The sequence below is a fragment of the Ylistrum balloti genome, unplaced genomic scaffold, assembly GCF_031769215.1.
Source record: "Ylistrum balloti isolate Yb309-2 unplaced genomic scaffold, AGI_CSIRO_Ybal_v1 Utg370158, whole genome shotgun sequence".
NCBI classification, from domain to species: Eukaryota; Metazoa; Mollusca; class Bivalvia; order Pectinida; family Pectinidae; genus Ylistrum; species Ylistrum balloti.
In genome coordinates this window covers 845,031-862,282 of record NW_026782155.1, presented here as the reverse complement: position 1 = coordinate 862,282, position 17,252 = coordinate 845,031, and the positions used below count along the sequence as shown (strand labels likewise).

Here is a 17,252-nt window from a genome sequence, read left to right as displayed (position 1 = left end):
ACGTGTATCGGTAATGATTGTGATACAGGCAGTCACGTGTATCGGTCGTGATGGTAATACAAGCTGTTACGTGTATCGGTAGTGATTGTGATACAGGCAGTTACGTGTATCGGTTGTGATGGTGATACAAGTAGTCACATGTATCGGTAGTGATGGTGATACAAGCAGTCACGTGTATCGGTAATGATGGTGATACTGGCAGTCACGTGTATCGGTACGATGGTGATACAAACACTCACGTGTATCGCTAGTAATGGTGATACCGACAGTCACGTGAATGCTGTAGTGATGGTGATACAAGAAGTTACGTGTATCGGTATTGATGGTGATACCGGCAGTCACGTGAATGCTGTAGTGATGGTGATACAAGCAGTTACGTGTATCGGTAATGATGGTGATACAAGCAGTTACGTGTATCGATAGTTATGGTGATACAGGCAGTTACGTTTATCGGTAGGGATGGTGATACAAGCAAAGAATTGAAAGAGAACTCTTGTTATCTGAAATCGAAATGGACTGATTGTGGGAGGTGGCTAGTCATTACCGGATATGTCCCCATTCTCTCTCTCCACATTCCTTTTTCTCCTGGGCATGGAGTTCATGAGTGAGTTCATCCTCCTCATTGGAATGTTGGCCTATTCTTCCAAGAGGGCTGCTCTCAGTTGGGCCAGAGTAACAAGGGTAAGATCGCGACGTCGAACCTGTCTATCCAGCTGGTCCCACAAGTGCTCAATGGGGATAGGTCGGGGTTGTATGGCGGCCAGTCCAGGGGGTGGATATTGTTGTGAGCAAGTCGCGACATATCCTCTCTACATGGGGCCGAGCATTATCCTGCTGGAATGTGAGGTTGTTTTGCTGCAATAAAGGGACAACATTGGCTCGGAGGATCTCATCTCTATACCTAGCGGCAGTGAAAGTAACCTACCCGACTCTACTACGCAGCGGGCGGCAAAACGTTCTCCACGACGTCGGAATACACGACGTCGGCCGCCTGCTTGAAACAGGGTGAACTGGGACTCATCAGTAAACAGGTCCCGCTTCCACTGCCTCAATGTGAATATTCTGGGGGCATGTGCCACCATCCAAGCCATACAACGCTGGCGACGTGAAGCGGTAAGGGACAGATCTACAAACAGATGACGTGCCTGCAGACCGACTTCCTGCAATCGTTTCTTTACAGGTTTTGCATGGATATGATGGTTATGAGTACCTATGGTATGAAGGGCAGATTCAGTGGCAGTAAGGTGCGGATTGCGCAAATGCTTCAACAACAAATATTGCATTGATTAAGTTTGTACAAGTTTTAGATCAATTAGCAAGCAAGATCCTATAAATTCTTCCCAGACTGTATTTATCATCATTCGAACCTGTAAGCTATATTTAGCTGTACAACAATTACACTGAAAGTAAGTCGACGTGACCTGCAGGTGAAGGCTATCAGTCTAACAGACCGATCAGAAAAGCAAAATAGTTTGGCAGTCATCTTACATTATTACCATTAAAGTTTGCTAATGCTGTTTCCTGAGAGTATTGGAGGACTATTTCACAAGCTTTGTATGAAGATTTCCATGGTCCCTTGTTTTCTTTTATTTTTGGAGAGAGAAAAAAAACAAATTGTTCAACATGCGACCATCTTTGAATTTAAAAGTTAATGAGAAAAGATCTAATTCGAACATCGAAGATCAAACAAAGGTGGACGTAACGAACCCTCTAGGATCTATCGTGGCAGATATGATATATATTGCCAGAATTGAATGTAAACAAACGACATTACCATCTAACGTTATTTCAATGTTAAAAATAAACGCTCGAAAAGTAACAATAATTATGATATATATAAAAGATGCAACGTCTAGTTAACATCAACATAATATCGATAACATTGAAATAGCGTTAAAAATATCTTAACGTTGTACTATAACATCATTCCAACGTTGATTTCTTTTACGTTATCTGGTGTTAGAACGTTTAGAACCATAGTGTTATTCTAACATCAGGATTTTACTGTTAATGTTGAAAAAATATCGTCGATGAAATGAAACTGTCAGGATGCCATTTCTTAACGTTGAAATCACGTTATGAAAAATTGACTGTGTGGCATTATTTCAAATGTGTCATTAGATTCCATCAGTGGCTGTCTGACGTTTGGAGTGAACCTAATTCCCAATAGATTCTATGAGTATAAGCCGTGCAGAGTTTACTAGATAAGTCTCGCTGATAAGAAACATATACCATATATCCATAACCGTTACGCCATACGTAAATAAATATTGAACATCAAAGGTCTGCGTCAAAAGAATCTCTTTTACATGATTACCCTTGTTGATATTATTTAGTGAAATTATCATTACGATCTAGTCAGATATGAAACAAACGATATCTTTATTAAATATTGATTGATTTACAATAGCATGATGTAGATGCTGTAAATATTATATATCGGCATAATGCACATTATAGTCGTCGGCGAGTATTTTTTTTATTGAAATGAATTGAGACAATGGGTGTTCACCAGCCTGTCTTTTGTTTAAAACCCAATCATTCCTGTTTTGTGGCAGATAACGATTATTGTAAGGTTATATCAAATTCAGTAACTTAATTCTCCCATAGAAATATCCTATTAATTATATACGTTCTTAAAGATAATATGTTTTGATACATATTCGACCGATAGACAATTATTGACAGCTATGATTTGTTTAACTTTTGTTCATTGAAAAATGTTATGCACGTGAAATTGTGTGTCTATAGCACAGTAATGTGATAAAGATATCATTTATATAAGGCCTGTTCTATATTACCTCATTACCAGTATGTAGACTAAATAGTTCACTAGAAGGTTTTACTCCTTAGACGCCATGGTGACATTTCCAGATCAAGACAAATGGTCAAGATTTTCGGGAACAGCCATATTTGTTGCTTATCTTTTACTCTACAGTATCTTAGGTAAGATATTTTTACTCATGTTTTAAACCATCATTTAAATGGCATTTAATTGGTGCTGGAATATCCTTGTTATGATTCGAATACAACTTCATCATTTTAATTCATGTCGTTAGATTCGGTTACAAACGCAGTACGAAATTATTTTGCTAGATAGCTGAAACTTCACCATGACTTTAACATTTCTAACTGGTTAAATTTCGCAAATGTATATTTTGTTCTTTTAATTCAAATTTGTACCGATAGTGAAGTTGATAAAGATTAAATGTACATATATGTATTTTAAAATAAGTTTAGAATCACATATAAATAAATAAATGATAAACACATACAAATGTTTGTTTCAGGGTTGATGTTACCTTATATTATGTTTAAAGGTCTTGTTTTAGTCTGTTTAGGTTACGCAGTACATTTCTATCAAAATATATAACTGTTACAGACCTCACGCTAAAACGATAGTAACGCTCATATTATAAGTTACGCTGTTTATGTCTCAAAGACATCTAGCTAATTACTGAAAACTGCTTATGGCATGGGTAAAGAAATTATTTATATAATGAAATTTTAAAGATAAATAAATAGTTCAAACAGATTTAACAGGCCGGAAACAGAATTAAACGCATCCTTGTAGACTTGCAAAGAATGACTTGCATTCTGATAGGTTTAAATGTATTTCAGTGTTGACAGAATGTCACCAACTGGGAAATGAATATCACACTGATAACGTTAAGGATGCCGACCTAAGGAAATATTTACTGAAGAAAGGTAGGAATATTTTACTGAAGTCATTAGATTTCTTCTGAAACACGCTTGTTCCTGTATATTGTTGTTTATATATGTATCATTTTTCTGTTATTTTTTTTTTTTTTTTTTTTTTTTTCAAATATATGTTGTATACTTAGCGGAACACCGTTTGGTTTGTTTGTTTAGGGTTATGTCAGATCGCAGAAAGCAAACTTCATTTCAAGGTTTTGTCCCTGAACAATAAAGCCTGTGATGGGTAATTTTTTTATGGCATCATATTGAAATGTCATAGATGCACCATTTGCTCGGCTGACTTTTTCCTGTATCTAATCAAGCCTGTATTTATCGAAGTTTTACTAAAACAGGTTAAATAAAATATATGCTCCAGAATCAATAATCTAGCATGGAACAAATTTTCGACTTTTGATATTGTCGACGAATGTGATCTTGAATTTCGTTTTGACCTTGGCTTTGGTTTCATGAACGTGAAAAGGACATGCTAAAACTCGTCTAGTCATTCTATACAGTCTTTAAATCATATGATTTGACGCAAACAAGCTTATTAGATGGACAGAAGAACGGATAGAACTTCGAACTTTAAAAGTATCGCCTTCAAGAAGCAAAAGCTACATCAATATAAACATTATACTGATATTAAACGTTATTAAGACACTGAGACAATATTTTTCCTATAGTACCTTAAATAATAAAACCACCTGAACTATCAGAAAAGACATTTAAGGGTTCAATGTTCTTAATTCTAACGTGAAGTACCGATAACTTGAAAATATAATGAAACAGCGATTTGAAAAATATTGAAATTTAACTACATCATGAAAGTTAATTATGATTTCAAATGGTAGTTGAACGTTTGTTCGTGGACAAGTGGCGCATGTGCTCGGGGTTCGACTCCCGAACGAACGGGAAAAGATATTGAGTCACCAGCTCGACCAGTGGATTTTCCGAACTGGTTTACAATCAACATGTTTGCGGACGACACGTGAATTTTAAGAATCCATATTGGACACCTCAAACATTCTGAATTGATATGAAAATCTTCAGGATCAAACATTAATTTAAATGAAACAACGGTTATATATTTGGCCAATCTACAGAGGGATCAATTGGTCGCTTATAAATATGATAACTCTTGCGGTTTATCAAGGTTATGTCGTCGATGGTTGAAAAAGTAAGATAACGGAAACAAATTCGTGTATTCAATTTTAAAAAGTAGAAATCTCGCGTTGTACGAGAAACAAATCTTAATAGGGCCAGGGTTAGGACTTGGGAGAAATATTTGAAAGAAATTGTGTCATTAGTTTGGAATTTTGTGTGGAACGATAAGAAAGATCTGGTCAAGCGTACGTATTTGCCTCTGAATTTAAGTAAAAGGGGATGTATATTATTGATATTGTATCGTATGTATTGAATAATAAAATAGATTTATTTACACAATAATGAAAATTGTAAATGCAACATGGAATTCAATACATTAACATTGGTTATGTTCATTCCATATTTTTAATGCAAAATGCATGCCCGACATATCAAATATAACATTGTCAATATTTCAGATCTGTAAAAATCTGTTTCATTTGTATAATGTGAGTTATGAAAATTCAATCGCATGTTTTCAACAGTTTTAGTTAGGAACACATCTGCTGTTGGTGCTTTTTATCTATCTATCTATCTATCTATCTATCTATTTAATTATGTATTGATTAAGAATGGTTTGGGGGTTGTTATCATGATTTGGGGGACTTCATGTGTTATATGCATCGATGAAAGTTTAAATTAGTGTAAATTGTTTGAAAATATTTCAAAGAACATATGGAAATACATTGTATGCAATACATTGATAAGCGTAAGTGGAAAGCGGAACTAACCTGAATTATACGAGCATTTCCAAACGAAATATTACCATTTTTGAGAAGGCCAAATGATACTATGCGGCTATCATAAAATACATGTTGAATAATATTATACACACCAAAATCTATGATATATAAATTTTGGAATTAAAACGGAAATAGTTTTTTTGTAAAGTGGATGATGAATATATATACCATCTTTTCTTTTAATGTGTTCATGTACAAACTGTCATAGACATTTGTTGTAATTAAGTTGCTGATGTTCCAGTTCAAAGAATTCGTAGAAATAATTATGTTTGGTTTCCATAGCAACAATGAGGAATCGATTATACTTAAAATTATAAAATGGATGTTATGAAAATGATTTTAAAGCTAAAATCTTCAGGAAATATTTGTAGAATGAAAAACACGTTTCATATCTGTTTAGTAAATAAAATGTGGCTATATGTTGATTCAAAGGAAAAGGAAACAATGTCAGAGAAATGTGATCATAATATCATTGCGCAACTGACAGTCTAAAACAAGTCTGAAGATGTACACAATGAGGATGCCATACTGCGCTTATGTCTATGCAATATTTATGTCATACTAAGTATATTGTTCGTGTGTATGAAACAATGTTCAGTGTATAACTGAACTTTATATTGAATAACAACATAGGAAGCTGCAAAAATAAGCAATTGATAATACAAGTGGTGAATCATCGGTGTAGTTATATTATCATAAAACATGCAAACTCAAAAAAGGGACATCCGTTAAACAGATATTAATATTAATACACCATTTGTAACGTAATGCTGACACGGTTCCGCTTCAATGACAATGGACATCGCGATACATTTTATTTTTTTTCAAGGAGAGGGCTTTCATAGGCTCTGCCTGTTGCCCAATTCCTACTGTCAATACCACCATGACAATAAAATATTCTGAAAGATACATTTTATGATGTGAATTCGCACATACTGAACGAGGACTGCGCAATGCAAAATAAATCATTGTCAAAACGATAATGAACAATTCAGAAACGAGATAAGAATCAATGGAATAAAATGTCACAGAAAGGATACATGGTATTAGGGTCGTCAATTGTCGAAATAAATTACAGTATAAAAGAATAATTGACGAAAAGACGGACATTGATATCGGTACGTCATTGGTCCAACTCCTGTAGCGCGCCCAAGGTGTCCTTATCTCTGGGTCACGGGTTCGAGAGGCCTACATGGGGTATTGGTCACATGTCCATGGTCCTTCTCCTGGAACTCCGACTTTCTTCCACCATCCAAACCTGGCACGTCATTAAACGACCCAGACTGTTAAAAGGACGTTAAGCAACAGGAAGTAAACAAGCCCCGAAAAAAACTACATCACCACGTATACGCAAAAATACCACTTTCACGTGCAACCTCACACAGTATGCACACTTCAACATAAATGTACCTGGACGCAATGGATAAACAGTTTACCTATAAGTTGAAACTCAGAAAACCATGAAAAGCACATGGACACTGTAAATAGATATACGGATATACAGGACCGTGGTTCGAAGCTTCCTACCCGCCGCGGCTTGTGTTTTCTTGGGATGATTCGAATCGGACAGTTCTGTGCCTTCGTGGTTGCTTCCATTCGCTAAACATTTCACCCTAATTGCTCTGGATTGCATACGACCGGACGCCCGTATGTTGTTCCGTGTGGTAGTAACCAGCGTCTTATGTACAAAGATGTCCCCATTAAAATGACATTGGGTGTGATGACAAACTATGGACATAGCGCATAGAAAACCACGTACATTACTAGGCTCTCTATGTTTTTCTTTTCTTCCTCCCTAATATTTTTATGCATTCGTATCTTGGTTTCCTTGTTACTGTTAGGTTTTGATTTTTTGTTCTTCTACGTATTCTGATCATATTTCATCAAAGACTTATTTTATTGAAACTGCTGATGGTAACGTTTTTGTCACATCCAATAAACTTGTAAACTTTTGGCATGACTCTTTTTTTATCGTAATTCTCTCGTGTCTTGTTTTTTGTATTAGTAGTAACACTCGGTGAATCTCAGGCCAAGACATTTCTTCGTGTTCATCAACGACAAAAACGTGCTGCCTATGACGAATGCCTGAAAGGATGTTTTTTTACAGAACTGATGGAATTCTCGGACTACGAGTCAAAGGTAAAATTGAATCATGTTTGTCCGAAAATAGTAAAAAATTAATAAACATTCATCTTACTCCACAACCTTTGTTATTAAGTATGATATAAGCTATCAGGAGAATAATCTAATTTGTCGTTTTAATGACATTTAAACTAATTTGTGTAATATTAAATCACAATATGTGAAGTGTCTAAGGCGCGAGCCTTGTCACTATCCATACGCCGTTCACGTGTTTTGTTTACACACAATACCCTTCAATAACTCACCTACAGGGATGAATAACTACTTTCCTGTTTCATTGAAAGATTCTGTTAATTTCACACCGGTAAAATTGTGCTACACAATGTGCTTTGTCTTTTACAGTCATTCATTAGTCTACAATGTATGCCGACTGCTAGCAAGTGATTACTTACATATGTACATATTCCAGAGAGAAGTGATGGTCAAAGCCAAGTGTTCAAAGTATTACTGCAGCCCTTTAGGCTACTGCGTAAACAGCAACGAAGACTATTTTCATAGCAACTCGTTGATCGTCCACTGTGTCGGTTAGTAAACCCAGAAATCATTTTTGATTTCAGTTCTCGGAGTGCTATGTGATTGTGAAGCAAATAAGCCTAACGCAAAGTAACACAAATTACATCCCCCACCACCCCTCCTCATGGTATAGTGAAGCAGACTTATATTTTACTTAACATTCTATCAGTTTGCTTTATATTCTTCCTTCACCTATGGTATGGGATTGGAAAATTTAATGTTGGGCACGGAGGCTGCATTTAACCATGACCGTATAGTGAAGCATTTCATTATTTCGATGTTCCCTGCAAATTTTCGAGGGAGAATTATAGTCGCCGCTTTGTCTGTCCGTCCTTTTTTGTCCGAAGCATAGCTTTGCCCACAGTTATGCAAGGATTATGTAGTTTCGTATGTACAGTGGTCATAGCAAGGCGATGTGCAATATACCACACTCTTGGCCCTAAACAACTAAATCATGGCCCTTTGTTAAATTTTCATGCCCGGACTTCACTTTGATTGTATTTAATGTTGGACTTTGAAACTTGGTTTATGGTAAGGCGATGTGCAGTGTTCAAACGTTTGTGCCGCAACCCTTTAAAAACAGAGTTAATGATCTTTGTTATAATATCGTGTCCAGAATACAGCCTTGCTTTCAATTAAGCAAGGACAATGAAACTTGGTGTATAGATTTGTCATACTAAGAGGAAGTACTTGTATCGGGTTCTGCTACCACTTAATGAGAGAGATATTGCTCTTTGGTGGACGTTTTGTGTCAAGATCATAGCTTTATCTTCATTTAAAAACTAGGATATAGGAACGGTGTGCCAAATATAGTACCTAAAACCCCTCAATTACAAACTTATTGCCCATTTGTTTTAATTTTGTGTCCAGTTAAGTTCTTTTTGAGGACCATTGATCAGTTTTACTGAAATCCTATGTCGTGCTATTTATACTTTAGTTAACCCATCTTAATACGCTGTACGTCACCAATTACGAATTAATTTGTTTCACAAAATATACTCGGGATGGGGAAATAAATTGAACACGTTAATCTAAAACAAATTTGGTAATAAAATCTTAATCAAAAGACCATATGGAATTTCTTCATTTTAACATAACGATGAGTGAAGCCCTGCACTCCACCATAAGTTTCACCACCTATGATATAATGATGGTTGATAAATTGAGGTATTTTAAACACACATGTTTTTTAAAAAAAAATGCGAATTCGCAAGAAAATAGAGAAATGTTTCCCTTTCCCACAACGAAATAGTGAAGCCCCCGGCCCCACCCTAAATTCACCTAAGCCAGATATACATTTTTTTTGTTTAAGAGTGTAAATGAATGAAGTGAAACTCCCTTCCCTAGACCAATCATATTTAGGTTATTTCTGCATTTTAAAATGAACGAGGGTAATTCTTTTAAAAATCGGGGGAAAAAAATGTTATTGATATGCTTCGCTTTATCATGGCCATGATAAAGTGAGGACCCTTATAGTCAATATCCGGACCTTTTTCACATGTAAAGGAATATAATGAAGCAAACTGAAGCGAAATAAAGGGATTTCGCTTTACCATGGTGGGAGGTGCAGGGGTTAGGGGGAAGGGTCATTTCACCATTGCTGTAAAGAGATCCTCTGTTCAATTTAACCGCGGGTTTACTTTATCATACTACACCGATCTACTTTATCATACTACACTGGTCTGCTTTATCATACTACACAGGTCTACTTTATCATACTACACAGGTCTACTTTATCATACTACACTGGTCTGCTTTATCATACTACACAGGTCTACTTTATCATACTACACTGGTCTGCTTTATCATACTACACAGGTCTACTTTATCATACTACATTGGTCTACTTTATCATACTACACAGGTCTACTTTATGATACTACACTGGTCTGCTTTATCATACTACATTGGTCTACTTTATCATACTACACAGGTCTACTTTATCATACTACACTGGTCTGCTTTATCATACTACACAGGTCTACTTTATGATACTACACTGGTCTGCTTTATCATACTACATTGGTCTACTTTATCATACTACACTGGTCTGCTTTATCATACTACACCTGTCAAAACTGGGTTCATTTTAACCAATGTAAGAAATGTGATATAAGTAAGGATTCAGTTTTATTTAAATATTATATGTATTTAAAAAAATACCGGTCTCTGTGTGGAAAGAAAAATAAGATACTGCAGACATGCAAGACAATCAGAAAGGCATTAAGGTAACTGTTACAATTATAAAGTACTGCCATATATATATATATATATATAAATAAAGGACAGACGTTTTACAAGAAAGTCCAATGGTTTTCATTGAGCAGGACACTATAATTAAAAATATGTTAATTTTTTAGAAGTGAACAGAACAAACGGTAAATATAGTTAATGAGTATGACGTTACATGGAAGTTGGTATTGCCACAGTAAATACATGTAAGGAGTGTGATGGTACATGGATGTAGGGAGTGCCACAGTAAATATATGTCAGGAGTGTGACGGTACATGGATGTAGGGAGTGCCACGGTAAATACATGTAAGGAGAATGATGGTACATGGATGTAGGGAGTGACAGTAGATATATGTAAAGAGTGTGATGGTACATGGATGTATGGAGTACCACAGTAAATATATGTAAGGACTGTGACGTTACATGGATGAAGGGAGTGCCACAGTAAATATATGTAAGGAGTGTGATGGTACATGGATGAAGGGAGTGCCACAGTAAATATATTTAAGTAGCGTGATGGTTCGTGGATTTTTAGGATGCCACAGTAAATATATGTTAGGACTCTGACAGTACATGGATGTAGGAAGTGCCACATTAAATATATGTTAGGACTCTGACAGTACATTGATGTAGGAAGTGCCACAGTAAATATATTTAAGTAGCGTGATGGTTCGTGGATTTTTAGGATGCCACAGTCAATATATGTTAGGACTCTGACAGTACATGGATGTAGGAAGTGCCACAGTAAATATGTGTAAGGAGTGTGACGGTACATAGATAATATGTTAACATTTTTAGAAAGGACAAATCCTAATTCGTTTTGTGATTCTATATTGTTTTAAGTTGATGGTTCCTGGGGTACATGGAGTAACTGGGGCACCTGTTCATTATCCTGTGGTAGCGGCATTAAGACAAGGTCCCGTATATGTAATAACCCAGCACCACAAAACGACGGAAAGTATTGTACAGACCCTAGTACCAGCAATGGAGAGGCCACGTGTAATGAAACACCATGTCCGAGTATGTGTTGTTAAACAACATTCATATCGCAAAATACTTATTACAGTCATTTAAATATTTATATCGTTATTACCTTTGCAATGAGCAGTACATAATTAACTATACATGGTTGAAGATAGTGTGACCGTACATCTATGTAAGGAGTGTGATGGTACATGGATGATGGGAGTGCCACTGTAAATATATGTAAGGAGTGTGATGGTACATGGATGTATGGAGTACCACAGTAAATAAATAGTAAGGACTGTGACGTTACATGGATGAAGGGAGTGCCACAGTAATTATATGTAAGTAGTGTGAATGTTCGTGGATTTTGAGGATGCTACAGTAAATATATGTTAGGACTCTGACAGTACATGGATGTAGGGAGTGCCACAGTAAATATATGTAAGGAGTGTGACGGTACATGGATGTTGGTAGTAACATAGCAAATATATGCAAGGAGTGTGACGGTACATTGATGTTGGTAGTAACACAGTAAATATAGTAAGGACTGTGATGGTACATAGATGTTGGTAGTAACATAGCAAATATATGTAAAGAGTGTGACGGTACATTGATGTTGGTAGTAACACAGTAAATATATGTAAGGAGGGTGATGGTACATGGATGTAGGGAGTGCCAAAGTAAATATACGTAAGGACTGGTGATGGTACATGGATGTAGGGAGTGCCAAAGTAAATATACGTAAGGACTGTGATGGTACATTGATGTTGGTAGTAACACAGTAAATATATGTAAGGAGTGTGATGGTACATGGATGTAGGGAGAGCCACAGTAAATATACGTAAGGACTGTGATGGTACATTGATGTTGGTAGTAACACAGTAAATATATGTAAGGAGTGTGATGGTACATGGATGTAGGGAGAGCCACAGTACATATATGTCAGGAGTGTGATGGTACATGGATGTAGGGAGTGCCACAGTAAATATATGTCAGGAGTGTGATGGTACATGGATGTAGGGAGTGCCACAGTAAATATATGTCAGGAGTGTGATGGTACATGGATGTAGGGATTGCCACAGTAAATATATGTCAGGAGTGTGCTGGTACATGGTTGTAGGGAGTGCCACAGTAAATATATGTAAAGAGTGTGACGGTACATAGATGTTGGTAATAACACAGTAAATATATGTAAGGAGGGTGATGGTACATGGATGTTGGTAGTAACACAGTAAATATAGTAAGGAGTGTGATAGTACATGGATGTTGGTAGTAACATAGCAAATATATGCAAGGAGTGTGACGGTACATTGATGTTGGTAGTAACACAGTAAATATAGTAAGGACTGTGATGGTACATAGATGTTGGTAGTAACACAGTAAATATATGTAAGGAGTGTGCTGGTACATGGTTGTAGGGAGTGCCACAGTAAATATATGTAAGGAGTGTGCTGGTACATGGTTGTAGGGAGTGCCAAAGTAAATATATGTAAGGAGGGTGATGGTACATGGACGTAGGGAGTGCCAAAGTAAATAAATGTAAGGAGTGTGAGGGTACATTGATGTTGGTAGTAACACAGTAAATATATGTAAGTAGTGTGATGGTTCGTGGATTTTTAGGATGCCACAGTCAATATATGTTAGGACTCTGACAGTACATGGATGTAGGAAGTGCCACAGTAAATATGTGTAAGGAGTGTGACGGTACATAGATAATATGTTAACATTTTTAGAAACGACAAATCCTAATTCGTTTTGTGATTCTATATTGTTTTAAGTTGATGGTTCCTGGGGTACATGGAGTAACTGGGGCACCTGTTCATTATCCTGTGGTAGCGGCATTAAGACAAGGTCCCGTATATGTAATAACCCAGCACCACAAAACGACGGAAAGTATTGTACAGACCCTAGTACCAGCAATGGAGAGGCCACGTGTAATGAAACACCATGTCCGAGTATGTGTTGTTAAACAACATTCATATCGCAAAATACTAATTACAGTCATTTAAATATTTATATCGTTATTATCTTTGCAACGAGCAGTACATAATTAACTATACATATTTGAAGATAGTGTGACCGTACATCTATGTAAGGAGTGTGATGGTACATGGATGTTGGTAGTAACATAGCAAATATATGCAAGGAGTGTGACGGTACATTGATGTTGGTAGTAACACAGTAAATATAGTAAGGACTGTGATGGTACATAGATGTTGGTAGTAACATAGCAAATATATGTAAAGAGTGTGACGGTACATTGATGTTGGTAGTAACACAGTAAATATATGTAAGGAGGGTGATGGTACATGGATGTAGGGAGTGCCAAAGTAAATATACGTAAGGAGTGTGATGGTACATTGATGTTGGTAGTAACACAGTAAATATATGTAAGGAGGGTGATGGTACATGGATGTAGGGAGTGCCAAAGTAAATAAATGTAAGGAGTGTGATGGTACATGGATGTAGGGAGTGCCACAGTAAATACATGTAAGGAGTGTGATGGTACATGGATGTAGGGAGTGCCACAGTAAATATATGTAAGTAGTGTGATGGTTCGTGGATTTTGAGGATGCCACAGTAAATATATGTTAGGACTCTGACGGTACATTGATGTAGGGAGTGCCACAGTAAATATATGTAAGGAGTGTGACGGTACATGGATGTAGGGAGTGCCACAGTAAATACATGTTAGGACTTTGACAGTACATGGATGTAGGAAGTGCCACAGTAAATATATGTTAGGACTCTGACAGTACATGGATTTAGGAAGTGCCACAGTAAATATGTGTAAGGAGTGTGACGGTACATAGATAATATGTTAACATTTTTAGAAACGACAAAAACTAATTCGTCTTGTGATTCTATATTGTTTTAAGTTGATGGTTCCTGGGGTACATGGAGTAACTGGGGCACCTGTTCATTATCCTGTGGTAGCGGCATTAAGACAAGGTCCCGTATATGTAATAACCCAGCACCACAAAACGACGGGAAGTATTGTACAGACCCTAGTACCAGCAATGGAGAGGCCACGTGTAATGAAACACCATGTCCGAGTATGTGTTGTTAAACAACATTCATATCGCAAAATACTAATTACAGTCATTTAAATATTTATATCGTTATTATCTTTGCAATGAGCAGTACATAATTAACTATACATGTTTGAAGATAGTGTGACCGTACATCTATGTAAGGAGTGTGATGGTACATGGTTGTAGGGAGTGCTACAGTAAATATATGTAAGGAGTGTGACGTTACATGGATGTAGGGAGTGCCACGGTAAATACATGTAAGAAGTGTGATGGTACATGGTTGTAGGGAGTGCCACATTAAATATATGTTAGGACTCTGACAGTACATGGATTTAGGAAGTGCCACAGTAAATATGTGTAAGGAGTGTGACGGTACATAGATAATATGTTAACATTTTCAGAAACGACAAAAACTAATTCGTCGTGTGATTCTATATTGTTTTAAGTTGATGGTTCCTGGGGTACATGGAATAACTGGGGCACCTGTTCATTATCCTGTGGTAGCGGCATTAAGACAAGGTCCCGTATATGTAATAACCCAGCACCACAAAACGACGGAAAGTATTGTACAGACCCTAGTACCAGCAATGGAGAGGCCACGTGTAATGAAACACCATGTCCGAGTATGTGTTGTTAAACAACATTCATATCGCAAAATACTAATTACAGTCATTTAAATATTTATATCGTTATTATCTTTGCAACGAGCAGTACATAATTAACTATACATGTTTGTAGATAGTTTGTAGATAGTGTGACCGTACATCTATATAAAGAGTCTGATGGTACATGGATGTAGGGAGTAACAAAGTAAATATATGTAAGGAGTGTGACGGTACATGGATGTTGTAAATGTAACGGTATACCATGTATGTATTGGTGGAGACGGTTACATGTATGATGTGAATGTTGCGATATATATATGGTCATTACTTTTACTTTAGTTGATGGGGCGTGGTCATCATGGCGAGATTGGAGTGCATGTTCTCTCATAAACAATGACGTCATTCGATCGAGATGTAGGAAGTGCACAAATCCAATCCCTCAATATGGAGGAGCAAACTGTCCTGAAAAGCCTTTGAATTCCGAACAGTGCACATTGACACCAGGTTGGAACATTAACAGTGCCACTGAATTCTATAAACAAGATCAGTGTCTTTCGTTTTACTTTATACCGGTATTAAATCACACTGGTATTTTCATCATTGGTCAATATGCTGCGATGAAGCAATCGAGTCAAGTTTAGCGCTATTCCCTATAGAGCACAAATGATGTGACATAGGTGTTGTATGTCATTATGTCATTTATTGCATTTACCAATTACAATAAGACAATTAGAATTTACATTCAGGGGGAAACAAAAAACAAAACAAAAACAAACAAAAAGATATTTTTTTCAGGTAATCTGGAGACAGAAAGAGACGATTGAAAATATAGGCTTTCATTATAGGATTCATTTCTTGAATTCTATTACACGGAATATTGATTAATGTTTATTCACACACGTTAGCATATTTCTTCAGTATTCTGTTGTTCATGTTCATCAAGTAGATATAATCCGAATTATTCTGACGTTCTATCGACTTTTTATATCAATCTGGAGTCGATAGAACGTCAGAACTCCAACCCTTTATAAAAAAGAGGTAAATTTGCGAACTTCGCCTTGATCAGCATTCAAGCGATAGTTGCGAAAAGAAATCGCCATCGATAGAACGTCAAAACATTTCGACAACGCTAAAGTGTGTTAATATAATTTGTTTTTCTCTTGTACAGATAACTTCAAGAAACGATGTAGATGTCGCCAATCTCGTATGCCTGTGGTGAAGAACATTAGTATCGCGGAGTTAGCCGCCATTATAGACGAAATAAAAGAGGAACTGACAGTGGACAAAACCCAAACGGCCAGTAAGTATCCTTTATGCCTGGACTACTAAATCATTAAAACTGCGAGTGAAGTAATTATATGAACACAAGAAACGTTGTCTTCAGAGCAAAATGTTTACTCTAGATCAATAAACTGTTGTTTTTTTCTGATATCGAATAGAAATTTGCAAACAATCTATCGTATGACAAGAAACTTTATTTAATTATCGGACTGCTGCATCTCCATGTCTAGATTTGTATTTTTCTTTTGATCACTTTGGAATTTCCTCATTCGCCTTATTGGCTTCACATTTTAGGCCCTTAGCATCACTGACGCGTCCTAGAAGGACGATACAGCTGTATGATGCAGTTTAATTCATTGTTTGGCTCTACTGTATCTAACTTTAAATCATTGAAAGGTGCTATTCACTTGGGTGTCTTTTGTACAATCTTGCAGTGGCAACTAGGAAGAAAATTTCCGCCCCAGATTCCCGAAAGTCTTCAGCCATAATAGGAACACTGCTCGGTGTCATCATGATGTCAATACCTTTCGTCTTCATCTTTACCGTCGACCTTGTGAATGCCTATCAATATTTCACGGTCAGAAACAGAGTCAAGCCGTCATCAGCAAGACGGCGTCGAGATCACACCTCTCCAATCCGTTCCATGACTTCTTCGGTGTGATCATCGCACCGTTCCTTGAAGGGATTTCCTGTTTGATATTTCACATGAAAATTATCAACAGAAATGTTATTCGAGATCCCAAACGATTTTGCCCTGACATTCCAAGGACGATTTCAGTTATCAATTTCCATGGTTAAATGTTATCTTAATGTTAGACAGCAAATACATTGCAACAAGTGATTATGTACATCGTACTCAGAAGGACAGCAATTGGAAACGGATGTTACATAAG

The 17,252-nt window shown here is 36.6% G+C and overlaps 1 protein-coding gene across 1 annotated transcript; it reads left to right on the top strand.

Moving 5' to 3' along the window:
• Window positions 1-591: 591 nt before the first annotated feature.
• LOC132550943 (hemicentin-1-like) lies at window positions 592-17,020 on the top strand. Its single transcript, XM_060215045.1, has 8 exons — window positions 592-841; window positions 7,591-7,724; window positions 8,137-8,251; window positions 11,316-11,492; window positions 13,217-13,393; window positions 15,418-15,582; window positions 16,247-16,378; window positions 16,794-17,020. Exons 1-8 carry the CDS (start codon window positions 592-594, stop codon window positions 17,018-17,020), a joined length of 1,377 nt encoding a protein of 458 aa, XP_060071028.1.
• The last annotated feature ends 232 nt before the right edge of the window (window positions 17,021-17,252 follow it).